Genomic DNA, 23,443 nt, shown 5'->3' with positions numbered 1-23,443 from the left:
CTATCTTAACAATGCGGATGTACTGTAATGGTTTTCATTGTGAGCGTGGCTTGCTAGCATGGGAACCGTGTTTGAGGAATGACTGGTGTCACTAACAACCTTGGGGCATGGCCTTCACAGATGGGTGGGTGACTGAGTGACAACAATTCTCAATGTGGTTGTTTTTGTTATTACTAATACTGTGCCCTAAGTTCACATTGGATAACTCACTTGCTATCTGTCAGAAAACCAGTAACAGCATAAAGTATCCAAAGTATGCTCACTCCAGCATCAGTGGTGGGTTCACATAGTCAAGTCAGTTTTATTTCATTTATAAAGCAAACTTAAAAACAAGTGCTGTAGGAAGACGGGTGTCTTTTTTTAAGCCTGGTATTTATTTATTGTTTATTTTATATGATTTTAGTGTTGTATGTCTTAGGTTTCAATTAAATCTCCTTTGATGCTCAATCATATTCCCATACGATTGAATCCCATCATTATGAAATTGGATGTATGATGTCAGTGTATTGATGAGCAATATATTCACTCCATCTCCATGAATGCATGTCAGGCTTGATAATTTCCCAGCTGTGATCTGTCATACAGAGGGAAATTATGAGTAACTAGAAAATGTTCTCCTCGGAGCACAAGTCTCCGCCAGCAGACCTGTGCTATTTTAATAGCACGGGTCGTCTTGGTAGAACGGGTCGTCTTGGTAGAATGCGCGTGGTTTTTGGTGTTCTGCAGGGGCGACTGAATATGTAGTGTCTGCATCTAAAAGATGTTCTTCTTGAAGCAATGTGTCATATGGGAGTCGTCGTAATTGACTGGTTTGTTCAAATGCTTGTCTGTCTTCTTCATCTTCATTGTCTTGAACAGTTTCAGCAGTTGATTGGTGTGTTTGATCTATGTCAGTTTTCTCTAGTGCTACATAATGTATTTGATCAAGGCGGCCAATTGTTACAGTATTAAGACTTCGGCCTTGTTGTGGGATCAATTCAACTCTATAGTCCTCTTCTGTGTTACTGTTGTAGATGAGTATGCTTTCTTAGCTTTGGCCTTCTGCGCCTTTGCTAGACCAATGTTAGGTGTTCTCAAGAGAGACACACACACGCACGGACGGGTGATTTGTACTGGAAGGTACTGTTCCAATCAAGACTGATTGATCCTGTCTTACCTCACTTCAGAAAACGTAAACGGCTTTTTGAAGTGACACACCTATTTATAGGATTTTATTTCGTCATGCGTCCCTCTAGCCAATCAAAGGCATTGGTGTCAACATATTGACACGTGTCACGTGGAGCTTGACCAATGTTAGCTTGGCTAACAATGTTTGCTCACACACGGCGGGACGAAGCGAAAACATACTCTCCACCTACGGCGGAGACAATAATGTTGCAAATAGAGGCAGCACAGAATGTATAGCTGTGGACAAGAAAGTAATGTTCCAGTGTGATAATATATCATAAAGGGCCGTTCACACTGAGCACTATAACAATAACTATATCGTTCACCATTGTATTTTCTAATAGTTGGTGCGAACTCTGCCATCCACTTGACTTAGTTAGAACGATTTTTAAAACTATATTTTTATAGTTATAGTTATTATGCTTATCGGCCCTTTAGTGCAAAATATCCATTGGAATCTAATTTCTTTGGTGAAGGCAGACTTGAATAGTGAATATTCAACGCACTCTACACTAGTTTTCAGTGGGGCTCTAAGGATGGTTAATTTGGTCCATCCATCCACTCCCAAATCAAATATCTTGAAAACTAAATACTGGAATGCCATGAATTTTGCTGTGCACCTTCATGAAGGACACTAACTCTGGGGGAGCCTGGGATCGAAGTGGGAACCTTGCGGTTGAGCCACTGCCGCCCTGTTGGTTGGCTCAAAGAAATTCTGTCCATATTGGTGTAGCTAGCATGGCTTTTCGACTCTTCTAATGACATTTTTATTTATTTTAGCAGAAGTAAGCATCACACATGGACTAATCTCAACGACATTAAAGCATGCATTTCACGCAATGGCAAATTAGCTTTGCTATTCATCTAGTTTTTCTTCATGCCCCATACGTCTATATGTTTTACTCCTCTCCTCTCTCCCAGGGCAGACTCAGACACGACCACAAATGTCTACCAACCCAGACATTCCTGTCTGACAGTGACTCTTGTGTCTGTCTGAGAACACAGCAGCTGGACAGCCACATTGTCACAACATCTAACCTCACTGACTCCTCAGTCATTTCTGTTGTCTATGTTTTAGTTGGTGTTGGACTGACTACTCACTGTAGGTTGCTATGTGCGTGTCTTTGAATCTGACAGCATTGGAGATGTTTTCACAACAAATGTTATTTATGTGAGAGAGGCAGAATTTATCCCAGGGTTAAATATGTTTTGCTCTTATTTATCGGTTAATTTACAAATGTATGTGTGTGGTTACTGAGCTTGTGTAATGTAGTGATAGTTGAGGCCAGCTTGTATGCTTTCATGCTGTTTCATCAAAAGAAAAAAAAATGTCTAGTGCTGTTACTGTTGGGCCACAGTGGTGTGTGTTTTTAATGCTTCTATCTTCTTAAGAATCATTTTATTTGCCAATTCAAGGAGCTGTAAGTGATATTACACTTATTTTGCTAAAATAAATTTTAAATAACTCCAGTGTTTAAGTAACAGGGGTCTCCCGGTCTCTCCAGCTCTTAAACTAAACAGAAAATACATTTTTAGGTTGGGATACCACTTTTATCCAATCATGAGAGAGAACTGATTAAGCATAAAGAAGCTAAATTGGAAGTGAAAATAAATAAGCAGGCAAATGCAGAACTGGAACACAGGCTTTGAATTGATTTTTGTCGGGTTCTCTCTCCTGATGGGCCTAGTATAGACCCCTGGGGGACTCCGGTAAACTTACTTTAAGTATAAAGTTAGGGTTTTAAGTAGGTTAATAGTGAAAAATAGTGAAGAAATCAGACCAAATGCACTTTTCCCATCAACAACTAGCTATGTGACATAGTTGCGTGACTTGGGACCAGTACGTCATAAACGGTTTCGTTTGATTCCTTTGTCCCTCTCTGCCACTCAATTACAGTTTCTTTTCAGTGTTAAATATTATACCAATCAAAAGCACTAATGTATCCGTTTTCATTTTCATATTCAATACAACAACAATACACAGTGTCCCTTCCATTTGCCCCAGTCCAGCCACAATTTAGCCCTCTGATCGTCACAATGGGTTCATCCTGTCCCAACCCTGCTAGCACACATTATAGGCACTCGGAGTAGAAGAATCAAATGGCTTTATGCTATTATTAACACAATGGACACAGTTATTTTGTTCTGGCTCTCTGTAAAACCACTCTGTAGCCACAGCAGGTAAAGGAGAGAAAGGCCTGCTGTCCCCTTCCCTCTGTACAAACAGGAAGAGAGTTATGGAGGGATGGAGACTGAATGAGAGAATGAAAGAGAAGGGGCACTGTGAAAAATAGATGGGCAAGAGAAAGGGAACATAAAAGAGGCCATGGATCTGGTAAAGGAAGTGCAGGACAGAGTGAATTCCTCTCTGGTACTCATTCATACCTGGTGTTTGTATGGGACCACAAACAACATTCAACGTTCATCTCCCCCCCGCCCCCATCCATTGCTTCTGCTTTAGAGGGTTTTCTTTTCTTTTACTATGTTGTCTGCTAATGACCCCCTGCCTCTCCATCTCTGCCTGTCTCTCCTCCAGGATGAACGTGAAGCGAGGGAGACGGTGAAGCGAGAACAAGACGAAGCGTACCGCGTGTCTCTAGAGGCAGACCGTAAGAAGGTACTGCACAAAGTCCTACTTTAGTTTATAACATGCATACATGTACACACTTTGATTTGAGTTCAGTAGTTTTATTTTTTGTCACACTAACCATCCCGTTGGATGGAACTATGATTGCTATAAGTTGCTACTGTTATGGCATTATTACAGTAGCTGCAATCCTCCCCTTGACATTTTTGATTATACAAATTCCCCTATGGCTGTTTTAGCTTATCGTAACTCCCCTCTGCCATGTCACTGCACACAGTAAAATCCTCATCATTCATTTATACATTTGTTACATTTGACTGTGTTGTGTTTTTGTCATTCTGTTTGTGATATGGACCTTGAGTCTGAAATAAAGATTTAATTGAATTGACTGTGTTGCTGAAATGAGTCTTTTTTTCTATTTCAGAGAGAAGTCCAGGAGCGCGAGGAGGCTGAGCAGGTTCGTCAGGAACGGGAGAAAAAAGAGGCAGAGGACGAGAAGGAGGTGAGCACCAAAAATGGCACAGATTTTCCACCCAAATGAGGGATTTGAGTTCAATTGCCACTGGGGTTTCCTCAAACTGCAGTACATCCACTCTGACTGTTCTGTTTGCGATCTTTGGATTTAATATGGATGTCTTTATTTGTTAATGTGGTATGGAAAAAGGTTGAAGTTGCAAAAAGAAAAAAATAAAGGAAAGAAACTTGCCGTTTTAGCATTTGACACTGATGTCACCTGCAATACATGTTCTAGCAGGGATTTAGAGTCCAAAAAACTGACCAAACTAATATATCGTTGCTGTCGGGGCAGAAACCTTGTATCTCCGTATTTCAACTTATTGTATTTTTTCTGTTAATTAATGCCCTACTTCGTCATGCGAGTGTCACACAAAAGTAGCAAAAAATAGCCGATCTACAATCTGACGTGTTGTGAACTTGTAAATCGGCATTTTTTCTATTTTATTCCTGAAAATTAACCATTTTAGACATAGGAGGTTTCCACTCGACAGCAATGATATATTTCCAAGTGCATTTACAATAAAGGCTGATATTAAATAAGTTTGGTCATCACACAAAAGCCTCTCAATGTCTGCTCTCGCACAATGGTTTGTTATAGTGATAGCACGTAATGAATTCACTGTGTGGTATTCCTAATTTCACACATATTTAAAGTACAAAACAATTGGTGAACAGGAGAAATGGAACCGTGGGAGATCTGGAAGGCCCAAAAAGTTGGTGGTCTATGTGTTCCAATATTACAAATGGAAATAAATGGACCTGTACATTGTTATTGTTGTACATTCTTGTGGTCCGGAAACACCAGGAGCGACGCGTAATATCTCTTGTGACTTTGTCCCAGAATAATATTCATATTCTGTGTCGAAGTACTCATAACATAATAATAAACAGCAGTTTAAATTAATGCAAATTTAAGTTGCATGAAATAAACGCTCCTGGTACTGTATGTACGGACCGTTACAGATTAAACATTTTCTGAGCATCTCCTGGAACCCTTTCAAGGACCCCTGGGGGTCCCTGGACCCCACGTTGAGAACCAGTGCTCCATCATATCTCTGTCTCTAACTGTGATGACAGATAGAGAGGAGCATGCATGCTCCACAATAACAAAAAGGACATTAAACGTGAGAAACATGATCCGTGAAAGTAATTGAAAATGACTATTTGCTGAAAGTGACTCACTGCTTATGAAAGTGCTGTAAGACCCGTGCAACACATTGTCCAGTTAATCTTTTTGTCATACTGTCACTTCAGAATAAAGAGCCAATTAATTTATTCCGCTGAACGTGAAGCCTAGGTTAATATACATGCAACCTCTGCACAACACTGAAGGTTGTCAATGCTGCGAGGCCTGTCTCTGTTAATCTCAGAATACATAAACACACACAAGTTATTGTTCCATTTAAATACCCTATATTGGAACAGCGCACAGCCTCCTATTGAAACTTAAATGAACAAAAGACTTGCACAATGCATATACACATGCAAAGGCATACACATGCATGCATCCATGCACACACACACACACGGTTAAGTAAATACACATTCAGTCAAAGAAAAACAATAATTGTATGTGAATAGGAGGCAAACACCCACGTGTACAAGACAACAATGATTGTGTGCGGTGATGGAACCTGCATTGTAATATATTCTGTACTAATACAGTGTAGTCTGAGCTGATTGCTGTTTATTCAGCAGCAATGAGCCTCTCGGGGTGCAGAGGGGTATCAGGTGACCCAGGTAGCTCAGATGATTTGTCACTTAAGTTAAACAGATGATAACAAAAGACCCCCCAGGCAAGCCCTCCTTAATTATATCACTACAGTCTACTAACTGAACTCTTTGTGTGTGTTTGCTCGTGCATGCGTGCTTGTGTGTATGTTTTAAACAATGCAATGTGCACTATGGCCTCATAATTATGTCATTGCTCAATAGGCAGGCCTCATGGTCGGTTTTCCTCTGAGCCAACAGACTACTGTTCTGCTACAGTCAAAATGTTCACTGATGCAACACCCTTTAGAATAGAGATGCACGGATGGGCTTTTGCGTCACCCGAACCCAAGTGTACACGTTCATTATCCATCCGCCATCCGACCGCATTAATTATATCATCCGATTTATGGCAAAAGCACGCGTAGTAGGCGGCTAATTTGTGCCTGATGGAAAATGACGTAATATTAAAATACTGCAAACGCACGCACTTCGTACTTTTTAAAAGCTATAATAGGCCTATAGATACAGTAGATGTCATTAATTCACCTGCGGTTTATCCAATATTAATTCATAATTATATTTGATTGATCCAAATCCACCCAATCTGCGGTTATCCGCGGCTAAAACCGTGATCCGCGCATCTCTACTATAGAAGTGTGGGCAATTTAGGTCTCTGGTTCTCAACTCTTTCTGCTTTACAAGCCATTTGGACATTTGTAGTTGTATTTATTCCAGAGTTACATTTGGCTGCTGAATTGGTGAAACTTGCTGATTTAATTTTGGCATCTACTGGCCCCCCTGTGGCAAATGATTAGCTTCCAGGTCTTAACCCATTAAGACCTGGGACGCATCTGTGTCATTTTTAGATTTGAGCTAAAAAAGCATTATTTTACACTTTGGCTATTCAAAAATAGCAGATACGCGCTACGAGCTTGTAGATATGCTATTTTTGAAAAATCGAGAAAATGTGTGCAAACCTTTTGAATATATATATATTTTTTTAAAGCGAACATTTGTAACTCAAATCTTTGCTTCTGGGGGGGTCCCTGGAACAACATATTTTGAGATGGGGGTCCGTGGCCAAATACATATACATTCTGGGGTCCTTGACATGAAAAGAGTTTGAGAACCACTGACATAGCAACATAAGTTTTTTCAAAAAGGCTTTTGTAGAATCGGAACCTCAGGCCTTAATGGGTTAAACTATGGAGTCGGGTCATAGATTCCACTGCCTTTATTACAACATCACAAGCCGCTTGTGCATGTATGTTTCAATAGCTTTAACTGGCTGGGATCCCAACTAGATACAACTAAATATTTCAGCCCTTTTGCTGAAAATTTTACAGTAGACTGTTTCATTTGTGACAAGTTTTAAAAAACTATTTTAAGCCGACTTTACTCATAATCTAGTATGCCACTGAAATTCCAGACACAATAAAAACATCACCACCCACCAGTGGGGACGACTAAGCCAGTGGGAATGCTCTCTGTGATTTTGTGCCTTTGTGCAAAGGAGAGGGAGATGAAAGTAGCAGAAAAGGTGAACTGAGGCGTGTGTGTGTGTGTGTGTGTGTGTGTGTGGGTGGGTTGACATCATTATTTACCACTTTCGGGGGGTCTTAGCATACAGCAGTGTGGCTGTCAGGTGCAGCTCTCTCTCTCCCTCCCTCCCACCCACTCATCTGTTTGCTTTCTGCGGTTACCTGAGCAGAGCGGGAGAGAGGAGGATGAATGGAGGGAGTAAATGCGTGGACGCTCCGTACTCGTCTTTGTGTGTGGAACAGCCTGGGAGCTACAGACCAGACCCAGGCCTGGCGTGTGTCCTGTGGTTTCTTTTGGGGGACGCCTGTGCGTGTTTGTCTGTCCATAATCTATATGTGTGTGTGTGTGTGTCTGTTTGTCTCTCATGCGGTTGTCCACCCACTGCACGTGTGTGTGTGTCCCTGGTGGGGGCCCTTTAACCCATTAAGACCTGGAACGCATCTGTGTCACTTTTTGATTTGAGCTAAAAAGCATTATTTTTTACACATTTGGCTATTCAAAAATAGCAGATATACAAGCTCATAGCGCGGCACCGAGTGCCGCGCTACGAGCTTGTAGATCTGCTATTTTTGAAAAATCTAGAAAATGTGTGCAAATTAATATATTTATATTCTTTTAAAGCAAACATTTTTAACTAAAATCTTTGCTTCTGGGGGGTCCCTGGAACAAAATATTTTGAGATGGGGGTCCGCGACCAAATACATATCATTTTGGGGGTCCTTGACATGAAAAAGTTTGGGAACCACTGACATAGAAGCATACGTTTTTTCAGAAAACTGTTGGGATTTACATGACATTTGTAGAATCGGCTTCAGGTCTTAATGGGTTAAACCCAGTCAGCATCAGCTCTTATACCTAAGGGAGCTGGGACAGTGGAGCCGGCACGCGCCCTGCCCTGCCCACCCCCAACACCAGAACCTGCTAATGAGCTACTGTTGTACACTCTTATGAAATATAATTGCATTATGGTGTGTAAATAAAGCCGGGGCGTGTTGTCACAGCATATGCTCCCCGGCAGGCCCAACAGGAACAACAAGCAGGGAGAGGGGAAGGCCAGGAGAGGGAGGCTCCAGGGAGAGGCTGAAGCCTGCTCAGGAGAGTTGATTAGCTTGGATGCGGTACATGACTATTAATGGTTATATTTCGCACCAGCTAGCCTCTTTTACAGCATAGTGGTGTGTGTATACATGCAGTACACAATGCAGTATTATGGTGGATGGAGCTGCTATAGAACGTTCATTCATTGCTAGACCTTTTCCTTGATAATAATTGAATTGATAATTCATGGTTGGAAAACAAATGACTGGTTTGAGTGTCTTATGAAGTACACAGCAAAATCCTGTGTCCATTTAACTGTGTGAAAGTGTAGAAATATGTACCTAATGGTCGACATTTGCCCTTGGATTCACTGCCAGGGTTTTTTCTAAAACAGGCTGTAGCTTCTGCCAGCATTTTTAAGCATTCTGACTAATCTTTCAAGAACCACAGAATATTTATCTCCAGTATGATCGATCCCCTTATGGCTGCTAATCACGGAGGGTTTCACTGTGCTTCCGTGAAGAAGAAAAAAATGTCATCGCGACCTCCTGTTCGCTTGTTATACCCAGTTTGAAACCCAATAGCGTGTTTCGCCAAAAATACAAAGTAAAACACAGGAGCCGAGATGCAGAATATTTCCCAAATACTTTAACCAGGAAGTGAATGGAGCAGGAAATCTTTGGATTGCGTTATCTCCTGGTTCTGTGTGAAAAACGAACCCTTTTTTAAATGACGGAGATCTCATCTCATCTCGTCAATGGCAGTGAACGGGGTTGTTTTTAAATGACAGATCTCCGTCAATAAATAGCCTAAATCTCCAAATGAGCACCAATGTGGGAACCCATTGTCAAAGAAAAAGTCAAAACAGCGCCCAGCATTTTTCACTTTTGCATTTGACTCTGAGGGGAGCGATGAAATAGACCGACGATGACTGGAAACCGACGTTTTGGTCTGCCCTCAGCCATCCACTTCCGGTGGTGCGTCTATGTTTTCATTCCCACTAACAATATTTCTCCACGGAACACTAACACCATTTCTCCCACGGAACATGGATCGTTTTGGTTATTAGCCCACCTGTTTCTATGATGGAAGAACAAGTTAAAATGTTACTAACTATCCGTTGTTTTGTCGGCTCCGAGGACATGTTAAATGAGTTTGGGTTTGTTTCCAGTGGGAAGCGAACGCACAGATGTAAATCCCGCCCACCACATTTGATTGGGTAAAGCACGGCCTGCTTCCTGATCTAGGGCACGCCCACTTGTAGGCCAATGCTCACACGTTCTGAACGGGGCTCCCTGACAGATTCAGTAGCTCAGCTCTGAATCTGTTCTTGAGAGATTATGTTTCAACAGGATCATTCACTTTCAGGCAACCTTTTGGGCAATGTCAGGCAATAGGGAACAGGGTGAGGCACAGGGCAACTAATTAAATCATGTTTCTTGGGACAACCATGAGACCCTATAATCAGTGCTGGGCAATAGCCCGTCAATGACTTTTATGGACAACCTTTTTCTCTGTTTCTCCGATACCTTTTACAAACAAGAAGAAATGTGGCCTGAAGCATTCGATGGCTTATGTTATGAATGGGATGTAGTCAGTGAAATAAAATGTAAAAATACAACTTATTGACTTAACATACAGTACGTAGCTCCATATAACTGTATTGTCTTTGTCCTGTCCCCCTTTTTCGCAGGCTATCCGCTTGTCACTGGAACAGGCCCTCCCGCCAGAGCCCCTTGAGGAGCAAGGAGAGCCAATCAGCAAGCTGCGTGTCCGCACGCCGAGCGGCCTGTTCCTCGAAAGGCGTTTCCTGGGCAGCTGCAAGCTGCAGGTCCTCTTTGACTATGTGGCGTCCAAGGGATTCCCCTTCGACGAGTTCAAACTACTCACCACCTTCCCTCGTAGAAATGTAGGTCGTACACACACACACACACACACACACACACACACACACACACACACACACACACACACACACAGGATATTCGGGACCGCGAAGAGTAATGTCTCCCAACTTGGCATGTAAGCTTATACCATAATTTTGAACCTCAGAAAGAGACCCAATGCTCAAATGCCATACCTATATCAGCGCAGGTGCTCTTCATTGGGGGTTTCCTGAACCACAGCGGCCTGCAGGAGACCAGGGATACACATCCCACGCACCAGCCACTATACATTAATGTTTACACATTAATCAGTAGTAAAAACTTTCACTCCATCCATAAATGTTCAGGTAAATTTGTGAAACCCGCCATTCCAGGCTTTCCTTCCTAAACATGGTGGGGCACAACGCCCTCATTTTGCAAAACAGCAGCGCATGTCTCCAGGAGGGTGCACCGCAGGGATGGAGTAGCTAATGTCCTCGATGATGCATTAAATGAATATTCAAAAACTATTCCAATCATGACGAACATTTGGTTTCATGACAAAGATAAGCCTAGCCCTTCACTGAATACACTGGCAAACACTGAAGGAATGTAGGTGGTGGCCAAATAATACGCACTGGTCACGGTGGAAAGTCTTCAGGGCTGCTTTCACTGCTTCGAGCAATAGGGATACAAATATATATATATACAATATATATATATATATTTTAGTAGTATTATTTGAAAAACAATAGGGGGGTGGTGACTTTTTTTTGATTGAATATTTTATTAGGCAAAAAATGTAAAACAGCACAGTTACATTTAAAAATACTTTGTCTAACGGGTCCGTTCATAAAAGTCCTTGCGGACTTGTTTCCAATGAGGGCATTGGTATTCAATTCATAGGCATATATAGTGGCACCACAGTTCAAATATCATTACAAAATAAACAGCAAAAAAAATAACACTATGTACAACAAAGAAAATAAAAAAGAGGGGAAAAAAATATGTACAAGAACAGGGGGGGAGGGTCTGCTGTCTAACGGGAAAATGGTACTACCTCCTCATTTGGCCTCCTGAAAGGTGATTTTTTTAAGGCTCTTTTAAATGAGCCCAGCGAACTGCATTTTTTGAGGGATGGAGTTAGACTATTCCAATCCTGGGTGGCAGTGCTGTAGAAGGAGAATTTGCCCATGTTTGTTTTATGGGTGGGTGGTACCAAATTGTTGTTAACGCTCCCTCTGGTATTGTGACTGTGGGTGTCGCTAACCTTTTGGAGGTATTTACTCAGATATGCGGGAATAGGGGGCATATCGGGCAAATTTGCATTTACAATTTTGAAGGCCAGTCCCATTTTTTGTTGTTTAACCCTATCTTCCACCCTGAGCCAGCCTAGGCTGGCAAAATGGGTGGGAGAAAGGTGGGTCATGGGCCCCAATCCGAGGAGTAGCCAAATCAGTTTGTTTTGGGAGGTTTGAAGCTTAGTCTTCAGTGACACTGAGGTGTTGGAGTACCAGGAGGTGCAAGCATAGTCAAAAAGTGGTTGAATCAGGGCCCCAGAGAGGGTCCTGAGGGCCTGAGGGTTGACAAAAGAGGAAACTCTGCCCATAAATTTGGTTCTCTGGTTTACTCTTTTGACCACCTTTGTAGCCATGCTTTCACCTGTCAGGTATTTGTCAAGAACACAACCCAAATAGGTAATCTCTTCTTTGCTAGAGATAATTGTGTCATCGACTTTGACCTTGAAATCATTTACATCCATCTGTCTGAGGGAATGTTTGGTCCCAAAGAGAATGGATTCAGTTTTCCCAAGGTGTAGTGACAGTTTGTTATCGGTAAGCCAAGTACGGATTTTTGAGAGTTCGGAGCTGAGCGCCTCCTCAACTTGCAACTTGTCCTCTCCCGAGATCAGGAGTGCCGAGTCATCAGCGAACAGGAACAATTTGCAGTTACAGGCAGCACTCATGTCGTTAATGTATAGAAGAAACAGTAACGGCCCTAGAATGCTGCCCTGAGGAACCCCACAGCTCACCGGGAGGGATGAGGACATGGTTCCGTTGATGTCAACCACTTGTTCTCTTCCCTCCAGGTAAGATCTCATCCAGTTTAGTGATGTGCAGTCAAATCCAATCGCCCTCAGCTTATCAAGTAAAATTGAATGGTTTACAGTGTCGAACGCTTTTTGGAGGTCCAACATGACCATGCCGCAGTATTTGCCCGCGTCTACCTCACGTTTGATGTAGTCGGTCAGATACAGTAGGCATGTGTCAGTGGAATGGGAGGTTCTGAAGCCCGATTGGAATTCAAACAACAGTTTATGCTCGCTGAGGTAGCTGTTGATTTGTTCTTGAATTAATCGCTCTACAACCTTTGAGATGGAACAAAGGATGGAAACAGGCCTATAGTTGCCAGGTTCTAATTTGCTTCCTTTTTTATGCAGAGGGATTACTCTTGCCAACTTGAAATCCTGTGGGACGTGACACTGGCTGATGGATAGATGAGGGGCGGCCATAGCTGAGTGGTTAGTGAGCCCGCCTAGGGAACCAGCTGGCCCTGGTTGCCCCAGGTTCGATTCCAGGCTATCCCAGCATATGTGCCGATGATATGAAATTTGTCCCTGAGCAAGACTCTTAACCCCAATTGCTCACAGGTTCTCATTGGAAACAAGACCGCAAGGACTTTCATGAACGACCTGTTAAAAAAGGAATTGAATTATAGGTTTGTGATTTGGGCTACTATGGGGGCAATAGCAGTAGCTGCGTCTCTGAGGAATCTGGTGGGGATATTGTCAAGGCCGGTGGCCTTGTTTGGCTGGAGGGCGAGTAGTTTTTTCTGCACATCATCAGCATTTACTGGTTTGAATGAAAAGGAGTCTTTTTTTAGCCCCTAGTTTAACATAGTGAGCATGGATGTGGTCAGAGCCGTACAAACCTGAATGCTGAGGAAGTTTGCTTACCAACTGGGTTGCAATGGTGGTAAAAAAGCTGTTAAAACAGTTCGCTACCGCTTGCTTGTCGGTAATGAGCACGCCACTTGAAATAATGCAGATGTTTGTAGTTTTGGTTTGAATTTTGTTGTTGCAGCCTAATTTCTGTAGCGCTTCCCACAGCTTTTGTGGGTGGCTTTTGTTTGCCTCAATGCTTTCATTTAAGAAATTCTTTTTGGCAGTTTTGACCAATTTGTTTACTACATTTCGTTGATTTCTGCATCTTTCAAGTAGTTGCACATCTTTGCATTTCCTGAACTCAGAGTGCATTTTGTTTCTGTTGAAATTGTCTCGGTCACTGACAGACAATGGGTTCAAATCCTCCACGGTGTCTCCGGCTTTGCTTGGCGTAAGCCAAGTGTGGAGGGTGATCGCTGTCGCCGTACTTGGGACTCCTGTAGGATGGCCAGGGTACCTGTTCAGTGGGAAGAATAGCGTATTCCTCCTCTGTGTTGCGTCCACCTGGTGACAAAAAAAACAGCTGGCGACCTCGCGTGTATCGGAAGGCACACATGCTCGTCTACACCCTCCCTAACAAACCAATCAGTAGGGGTCAGCAGCAACAAGGGACTAAAGTATAAGGGGAAGGGGGGAATTGGCAGAATGACTAAATAATTTAACAAAAGATGTGGTGCCTGTCTCTCTTTGACAAAGCAGTAGCCTACTTTGCAAACTCCATTGTTGGAATTGGCAATTTTATAATTGCCTTAGATATCGACCAAAAAACAAGCCCGAGCCTGTCATTTAGCTCTTAATTCAGTGGGGTATGCAGGGCAAAACCCTACACACTTCCTTTTCAAATGGTAACTTTTGGTTGACTGGTGATAATGACATAATTGACACATGGAAGAAACGATCAGACTTGACAGAAATCTTTTCAGAATTAGTTTTCTTATTTTTTAACCACGTTATAGCCCAACTGTTTCTTATTTCTATTTTATTTGTTTGCACTATGTAGTCACTTTCTTAGCTTTTGTTTCTGGCATATTTGTGGTAGTGCCTATTTGTGGGTTTGTAGGTTAATCCTCACACCTGTGTCTGGGTGTGTTAAGCCAGCTGCAAAACCACCCACTAGCATGGATGTATTAAGTGAATATTAATTAGTAGTATCAGCCCGTTGTGTATACAGTAAACTATGTCTATGATGGGATCATGGGATACAGTTGTCAGCACTAACATCAGTATTCTCTATGGTTCTTCTGTTGTATCCAGGCAGCAGCCAGCCAGCTATAACTGTCATTAGAGGGCTTGGACACTGGGATCTGTGGTAGCTAGCTAATGAGCACTGTTCTAACTCACTGCTTAATTAGCCGTGGTGCTGGAAACAAAAGTGAGATTTCCATTAATCAAGAATGGAGGGTGGTGATAGGGTAGAGGTCTGTTAGTGTGTGTATATGTACTGTATGTGTGTGTGTGTGTGTGTGTGTGTGTGGGCTTGCCCAGGCAGTGTGCCATCATCATCTGCAGGGACCGCTGAGGCACAAACACCTCAAACTAACGCACGTTAACGCATAGCACACACACTTCATCTCGCCACAATCGCACACTTCAAACACATACGCAAACATTTTCGAGCAAACACATGCCCCGCTCACAACTTTGTCACTTAAAGGATTCACAGTTGTCTCTTTTATAATCAAGAGTAAACATGTGTTTTCAGACACGGATAAAGATGTGTCTGCATCTCGGATGAAACTCCAACAGAAACAGGGTGGGAGGATTAGGAAGAGGAGAGACGATGGAGATCGTGCCAAAATGGAGGAAAGAGAACCCAGTGACTAGGGAGAGAGAGAGAATTTTATTAAAAAGTAGATGATGGGGAGATGATTAAAAGAAAAGGATATTTTGGGAGCTAGACGAGGGAGGAAATCAGAACGGTGATAGGTGCCAATGTGAGTCTGAGAACACAGGCCCAAGTCTAATCCGGCAGCTCTGTGTTGTAATTAAATGAGAGGGTGTGTGCAGAGAGCCTCTGTCCCGGCCAGACGCTCATCACTGTTGCTCTGCCAGGATCAGAGGATAGAAGGATAGACCACTATTGCATTTGTAATGCGCCACAACTGTTGAAACCTTCTTTCACCCTCTTCCCAGTTCTGCTTGCCTTTGTGCCATGTCATTCTCTCTCTCTGTTGCATCCACCAAACCATAGCCATCAAAACGGACGGTGTCCTTATTTATGTCAAAGACACTTCAAAGGTTGGGTAACAGTTACGTAATGTATGAGAAGAGATGAGAGTTAGCAGGCGTGAGACTGTGTGCGTGAACGAGAGGCTGGACAGGGGAACAGAGAGGCGGAGTCCTGTAACAGGCCGGGTACCCACTACAGGCGGATACCCGACGGGTACCCGCGTTTGACGGGTGAAAAATATACTTTTATAATTTCACAGGGACGGGCAATTTGTATACAGTCACGGGTGACGGGTCGGTCTACGGATCTGATTATTGACGATCGAACGAAGCTTCGAATATTAAAACTATTTGGGTCAGCCCTACTGTTTCAGTGCATTTCTGCCATGTTCCTCTTTATTTTTATACTTTAAACAGAAATAGGCAGTAATGGACCGCGTGCGTGCGAGTGTGTCCATCCGTCCCACCATTTTCCTCAACAATTTGCCCAGAAAGAACAGAGGAACCTAAGCAGATGATGTCCTCAGGCAGTCTGTTTGGCTCCTTCATGTATCTGATGTGGGTTTATTAGTCTCCAATTTCTGGATTCAGTCTCTTCCACAACATTTGGTATAGTGGCTTAGCTCCCCTATTACAGCAGGCCTTACACTGGCATTATTTGTATCAGGCTTAGCCACCCTCCGGAAATAAACTATGTTATGTTATAACTAACAGACATACTGTAGTGCATGCTCATCCACTGTAGTATTCAGGTGCAGGACAAACGAAAGATAACATAAAGAAAACAATTAAGTCCACACATTGCTAATATGCTCCCACTTTAAACATTTCCTCTCTACATTTTTATCCCGCGATTTTGTAGCCCTTATTTTTCACCCGGTGCCAATTTCAAAGTGATCCTGGGCGCTACACTCCCGTCATCAGCCTAGGGAGGCCAGAGCCGAGCTCATGCTTCCTTCAATGCATGAGAGCCAACTCACCCCAGTTTCCCCAGTTGGACGTAGCGCGTGGAAGGAACACGTTATTCCAACCAGTTCCCTTCCCCTCCATCAGGCGCCCCGGCTGTCATGGGGGAGGCATTATAGCGACCAGGATTACTACATGTTTTTGTGAGGGTATTAACTACCCTGAAAGACACGGGGAGAACATGCAAACTCCACACAGAGTAGGCCCTTTCGCCAACCCCACCTAGGGTATGGGCGCCCACTTTCAACATTTCAATCATTTCTGGAACTTAAAACTTCCTGATGAAGATCAGGCAAGACATGATCGAAACATTGAACTTGCAATAAATATTGGAAGCATATTAGCAGTTTGCAGACATTATATTTGCATTTTTGTCGATAAAAATGTAAATTTGATTTTTCTTTGTTACTTTCTATGGCTGTCTCTAACTTGAAAGAGGGGACATTTATTTTGGTATTCAGTCATGAGTCATTAGCACTGGATGATCTGATACCAGCGTACTACTTCTACTTCCGGTTAACGTTTTCCTCTGCAGGCTAGTTTTTGAATCATGTTTAGACAGTTGTTCTACTCACTAATCGGCTCCTCTGGCCCACTGCTTATAGACACCCAAATACTGTCTAGCCAATCTTTTATTTATTTGTCCTACTGTGATACTGTACTCTCTCCCTGCTCTCACGTTCTCTTAATCCATCTTCCAGCTCCCTCTCGGTTAATGTTTGAACCTTGTGAGTTGGTCTGAACGGCTCCCAGACAAAACTAAAGAGGTAGATCAAATAAACAGCTCTACAGAATAAGCTGCATGTTTTTATTGAAATCCATTTTACATCTGTTCTAGTGGCGGCCTGAGAGAGTCATGTTCACATGTACTAATAGATGTACTAATACAGTTTATTGTTAAAGTAGTTCAATTCATACTCACTTCCTCGTGGTATATCCTGTCCAGGTATCACTTTGTGTGTGTGTTGCAGATGTAGTTTCATACAGTCCTATGGCACCCTGCCCCATTTCTGAACAGGAACTCTGTGCGTGTGTGCGACTGTATGCATGCATGCGTGCAATCCGTGCACGCATGTACTTCATCCTACTACATCAAGTACTTCATAGATCTTATGAAGTTTGAACATATTTTCTTAAACACTTTCTCTGGGTATGAGAGAGCTCCCCAGCCTTAACCCCTCCCAATATTCAACGTTCCCTCTCCCCTCATCCCCCCCTGTTTATTTCTCATCTTGGCTCCATGCCTCACTCTCTCCTGCTCGAGCTGTCCCACATCTCTCCAAATTCTCTCTCTCTCTCTCTCTCTCTCTCTCTCTCTCTCTCTCTCTCTCTCTCTCTCTCTCTCTCTCTCTCTCTCTCTCTCTCTCTCTCTACTTTGTGCTTAACTGTTCGCCCACTCCCTCTCATTTGGCCCTGTACTCCCTTCATCCTTTTCTCCTTGTTTCCTCCCCACCTGCCGAAACCTTGTTTTTTTTTTCTTTTACTCCTGGCACTGGCTTTGTCCCCTTTACCCCCCCCCCCCCCCCCTTTCTTTGATGCACCGCGTTCAGTTCAGTTCTGTTCACGCCCCTGCGCTACGTGTTGTCATCACTTCTGGCACCAGATAATGATCTCCCACTGCTTTTGTAATTGGCCAAATAAACACTTGACAACACTAGTTTAAAACAGACAAGTTATTTGGTTTTAATTAACATAGTAGGGCCCAGTAATGGCTTCATTAAAAATGCGTTATTTCAGCTGCACGTTTGATTATGTTGGAAAGCGGACATCTTGAGGGCCCCATGTTTATTTTCCCCTTTCTTTATCTTTCTTTCTTTTCTTTGCATGGCGAAGCCTCCCCCCATTATCGTTGTTTTATTCATTTGGATGAAGGGATTTGCAATTTGAGTGTTTATTTGAAACTCCACCCTAAGTGCTAACTACCTGAATTACCTTAATTATAATATCTGATATGAATGTACAATTTTATTGTGAAATGTGATGACAGACCAAGTACAATACTTCCCAATATACACACATTTTCATGCAATTCATAAGAGAATATTAGATAATACATCCAAGACTCAAATGAATACCATCTGTCCTTTTATTTGGATCCAGGTTTCAAATTTTAATTTTATTGTGGTGTGTTGGTAATCACTGTGTCATGGTTTATGACTATATCATTTTGTTGTAGTAACTTGAATCACATGGAGTTGTTCAATGGTAGATCCACCTTACCACAAATTCTTGCTCTCAAAATGATGTACGAAAAAACGTCTTGTTTAGTACTATCCTATATTCAAATTGGGTAATGGGAGGACCGGCCGGCGGGCGGACCACGTCGCATCACTATGACCAATATGCCCATATATAGGCATGTCACTATGACTCAGACATAACCATAAACAAACCCGATACGACCATATATAAGCACATATGGAGACCCGGTTTGACCAGAGCCACAGATCCGACTGCTATGCCCATATATGGTCACCATATGGTATATGGTGCATATTTAACGTCCAAACAACAACACAGTGGACTAAAGGCAGCTATAGTGAGAGAAACGTAACTGAGAAGAAGGCTTATGGATATTATGAAAAGTTGCATGTGAGAAAGTGACGGAGGGCTTGTTGTTATCATGGATGTATACAGTCACTACATCGGTGATCGCGACAGTGGTGAGTGACATTGTTGGTACAAGTACGTATATCCATATAGAATCCCATGTGCATCCCTACGGTTGGTGCTGATCTATAAATAGGATGATATAATCAATGTGGGTGGATGGCGAATGGATAATGAACGCGTACGCGTGGATTCGGGTGACGAAAAAGCCCATCCGCGCATCTCTAGTATGTACCAACATACAGGCACGTATGTATGTACGTACTATGTGTGTGTGTAAGTATGCATGGTTGTATGTGCTGATGGAGAGAATATGGCTCAGGCACAGCAGAGGAAAAACAACAGCTTTGTTTGTTGACAGATGCCTCTGTGCTTATGGTCTGTTAATTGGATAACAATGTAAACAATCACCGATGGCGCTCGTCTCCTGTGTCAGTGTGGCATCTTGTTTCTCGACTTTATTTTTCGGAGTCAGATGCTGCACCCCCACCCCTCCATCCTCCGTCCCAAGTGCACATACTCACTATGTACACATACACACTCACTCAGCGCCCACACCTTCCCGTACACGCACGCACGCACGCACACACACACACACACACACACACACACACACACACACACACACACACACACACACACACACACACACACACACACACACACACACACACACACACACACACACACACACACACACACACACACACACACACACACACACACACACACACACACACACACCTGCTCCACCCCAAAGCCTCATTTACTCCTACCTGACGCTGTGGTGTCATAACAGCCTGTCAGGTTCATTAACATGGCAGCCATTTGTGAAGCACAACTCCTGAGGTGGGGAAAGGAACTACGCAGCTGTGTTGGCAGTTTTTCCCCTCATCGTCGAGTTATAATTCTAAAGTGTATATACACACACGCATACACTCAAAGAAATACACATGGGGTCACACACACACACACACTCATAAAGATGCATGCAATTTAATTTCTTATCATGCTATCATTGAACCGCTCCTTTCCCCCCCGCAGTGCTAAGAGGCAGTTAACTAGGTGAGGTGCGTTAGGTTGATGTGACAGCCCCTCCCTGCCAGCGCGGGGCTCCCAGCGATCCCGCTGAGAAGTCAAGAGTCTTAGTGACACGTTGAAATGAGGATAAGGACATGAAAGAGGGAGTCTAAGACTCTGCTGCTGGTGTGATATTCCCGACCACCTCTGGGAATTGGATAGCCACCCCCAACCTTCTAATAGACTTGCTGTTCTTTTGTTTCTTTGCCTTTTTTGTTCAAACCCTAGTCTAGCATTATAATTACCTTTTTTTTGTAGTCCTATGTTATTATTGGACACATCTACACATATAGATTGTGTATAATAAGTATGTTCATTTCTTTTTGTATACTGGGTATTACTATTAATATACTGTAGGAAAGACATAATTGTTTTTCGTACAATTAACTCCAAGCTGAGACCGTCACCAGCCAGCAGACTGTAAAGCCGGGCGAAGTTCTGAATCGGTTCACGGTCAGAGTTCACGCTTCACTTCCTTCAACTGGTGACCTATCAGCTTGTCCGGGTGTGAGTTTGACCTCTAGCTCCCCCTTTGACCTTTCTGAGGCAGGTAGCGGTGCAGTCCAGCAAGCTGGTTAATTATCCTACCGGGGGCTAGAATAGGAACTCTAATCACAGGGTCTGACACCACAGCCATAAGATAAGCCCTGGACACATCTCCATGTCACACCACCTCGCCGTCACACGGCCCATTCAGCCCAGGTGTTAGACCCGGGCCTATGTAACACAACCCCTCCGCTGATTAGCTCACATAAGCTTGGAGGCCCACAGGGTGGGTGGGTGTCAGCGTGTGTGCGTGTGTGTGTGTGTGCGTGTGTGTGTGTGTGCGTGTGTGCGACACTGTCAGTCTGTCCATTTTAACAGCGCAGGTTTAAAATGGACAGAGCCCCCCTTTACGTCAACATGGCCAACTTGATCAGCTTCGTAGTGGGTGGCATTGCATTACTCCTGTCCCTCTTTAACAGTGTGACTGTTGTATTGACACACACAGACATGCTGTACTACTTCTGCCATTATAGGCTATGTTACTCTTTGACCCTTGTAATGCGGAAATTAGTGATTATTATCAGACAGGAAACACAAACTCTTTAGTGCCTCTCTCTCTCTCCCTCCCCCCTCTCTCCCTCTCTCTCTCTTTAAGTTCAATGAGACTTTACCGGCATGATGTTTTGGTCAGACAAAACATATTGCCAAACCATGTTTAAAGACTTAAAATAAGATACAAAGTAAGAAGGTACGTAATTAGATTAATCTCTCTCTCTCTGTCTCTCTCTCTCTCTCTCTCTCTCTGTGAGACACATGCCAGGACTGTAAACCTTGGTGGTTTGTTCTGGATTGAGGCGTCCTTAAGAAAACAATCTCCATGGAGCTCTTAGGGAAACAAAGTGCTAGATGCTCCGATTACTACCTCCACATCCAGCCGTTCAATCACCATGTTTGAATAATACACAACACACACAGTCTAACATAGCTAAGATTGGTGTGGGTGTGTGAGTGTGTGTATATGTGTATTATATATATAAATGTATGTATATACACACACACACACACACACACACACACACACACACACACACACACACACACACACACACACACACACACACAGTTCTGAATGTAAGCTATTTAACCATCTGTGGGTTCTAATGTTCTCTTGAACTCCTCCTCCTCCCTTCTCCCTTTCCCCCTGTTCTCTCCAGATCACCCAGTTGGATCCAGGGTCCACTCTGCTGGAGGCCAAATTGTTTCCTCAGGAGACACTGTTCCTGGAGGCTAAAGAGTAGATCTGGCCCTCGCGGCGGCCAAGTGGACTGACTGACTGACTAACTGGCTGGACACACTAGTCATCTAGCATGGGCCTACAGTCTGGGCCTACACACACACACACACACACACACACACACACACACACACACACACACACACACACACACACACACACACACACACACACAGACCACTTCTCAGACATACAGAGACACACTGGCATGCACACAGATGTGCACAAGCATATACCCACACCAACACAGACGTGGAAGTAAACTTCTCTGCTCTCGGCCTGTTCGTGGTACATGAATGCCTGGTGTACACGCAATGCACAGAGAAGCAAAGACAGTATCACAAGCACACAGCCAAACACTCAATTTCCCCTCCCCACCCACCCCCCTCACGTTCTCTCTCTCGCTCTCTCTCTCTCTCTCTCTCTCTCTCTCTCTCTCTCTCTCTCTGTCGCTCGCTGTCTCTGCTCCCTCTTTCTTCGGACTCGGTGCCCCACATTGCTGTATGATGGTTTCCTCTCATTAAAAAAAACACCACACAGTATGATAAAAAATAAATAAATAATTAAAAGACTGAATAGACAAGATTGTTGTCACACACATGAAAAAAGGACTTCTGCCACCACCCTCCACATTGATTCAACACACCAAGGCTGCTTTTTTAGAACATGTTTTTTTTTGTGTGTGTGTGTTTGAATAAAGAAATGCTAAAAAAAACTAAAAAAACAAACGAACAAAAAAACTAAACAAAACAAAAAAAAATACCAGCCAGAAAGCCCTGTTAACCTGGAGAAGGCTGGACTACGTCATCTGTACCTGGACACCCTGCTTCTGTTTACCTTGACCTCCCCCCCCCACCCCCCCCCCCTTTAACGCATCCCATAGTGTTGCCCTCTGCCCGCCTATGCCCCCCACCCATTTTATACCCCTCTTCCCACCCCTCCAGCTCTATCGGCCACAGAGACCGGGGACCTGTTTTGGCCTTCTACTGGGGATAAAGTCCTCTCTCTCTCTCTCTGAACCTGCCCGTGGTTTTTAACATCCGCTCCTCCACAAGCCAATCAACTGCTCCGTCGTTCAGGTTATTTTTTTTTCCCCCCGGTTTTCTTTTTTTTTTCTTCCCTCTCAATTCTTTTTAAGTTTGATGCTGTATTAGTTTTAGTTTGATATACATTATATAAAATATATATGAACATTGATCCGTCTCGGCCAACAGTCTGTTCACGCAAGGCTCGCAATATGCTTCATGTTTGGTGTATTTTTTAAAGCGATTCAGATGGTTGTGCACGTGTGAGGATTTCTTTTTTTGGTGTGTGCAGGTTTGTAAAAGTTCTACATCCTGAAGTTATGCATGAAAATACCTATTTCTTGACACTGTGGGGAACTGAGTAAAGATCAATTTAATCTACATTAATTAATCATTCTCGCTAGTCTGCCCGTTAAGCGACAAGGTGTTTTCAGGGAAGTC

The 23,443-nt window shown here is 43.3% G+C and overlaps 1 protein-coding gene across 1 annotated transcript in view; it reads left to right on the top strand.

Moving 5' to 3' along the window:
* The window catches only part of faf1 (Fas (TNFRSF6) associated factor 1), a 93,608-nt gene extending 70,434 nt beyond the window's left edge, over positions 1–23,174 (top strand). Inside the window, exons 16-19 of the mRNA XM_080429976.1 lie at positions 3,704–3,784; positions 4,179–4,256; positions 10,257–10,472; positions 21,898–23,174. Of these exons, the coding sequence (XP_080286102.1) occupies positions 3,704–3,784; positions 4,179–4,256; positions 10,257–10,472; positions 21,898–21,981 (459 nt within the window). The 3' untranslated portion in view covers positions 21,982–23,174. The remainder of the gene's footprint in view (positions 1–3,703; positions 3,785–4,178; positions 4,257–10,256; positions 10,473–21,897) is intronic.
* Positions 23,175–23,443: the final 269 nt, after the last annotated feature.

Source organism: Gymnoscopelus braueri (assembly GCF_963280865.1).
Source record: "Gymnoscopelus braueri genome assembly, chromosome: 6".
Lineage (NCBI taxonomy): Eukaryota > Metazoa > Chordata > Actinopteri > Myctophiformes > Myctophidae > Gymnoscopelus > Gymnoscopelus braueri.
The sequence above is the reverse complement of the archived record's forward strand: the minus strand, read 5'-3'. Positions and strand labels throughout refer to the sequence as shown.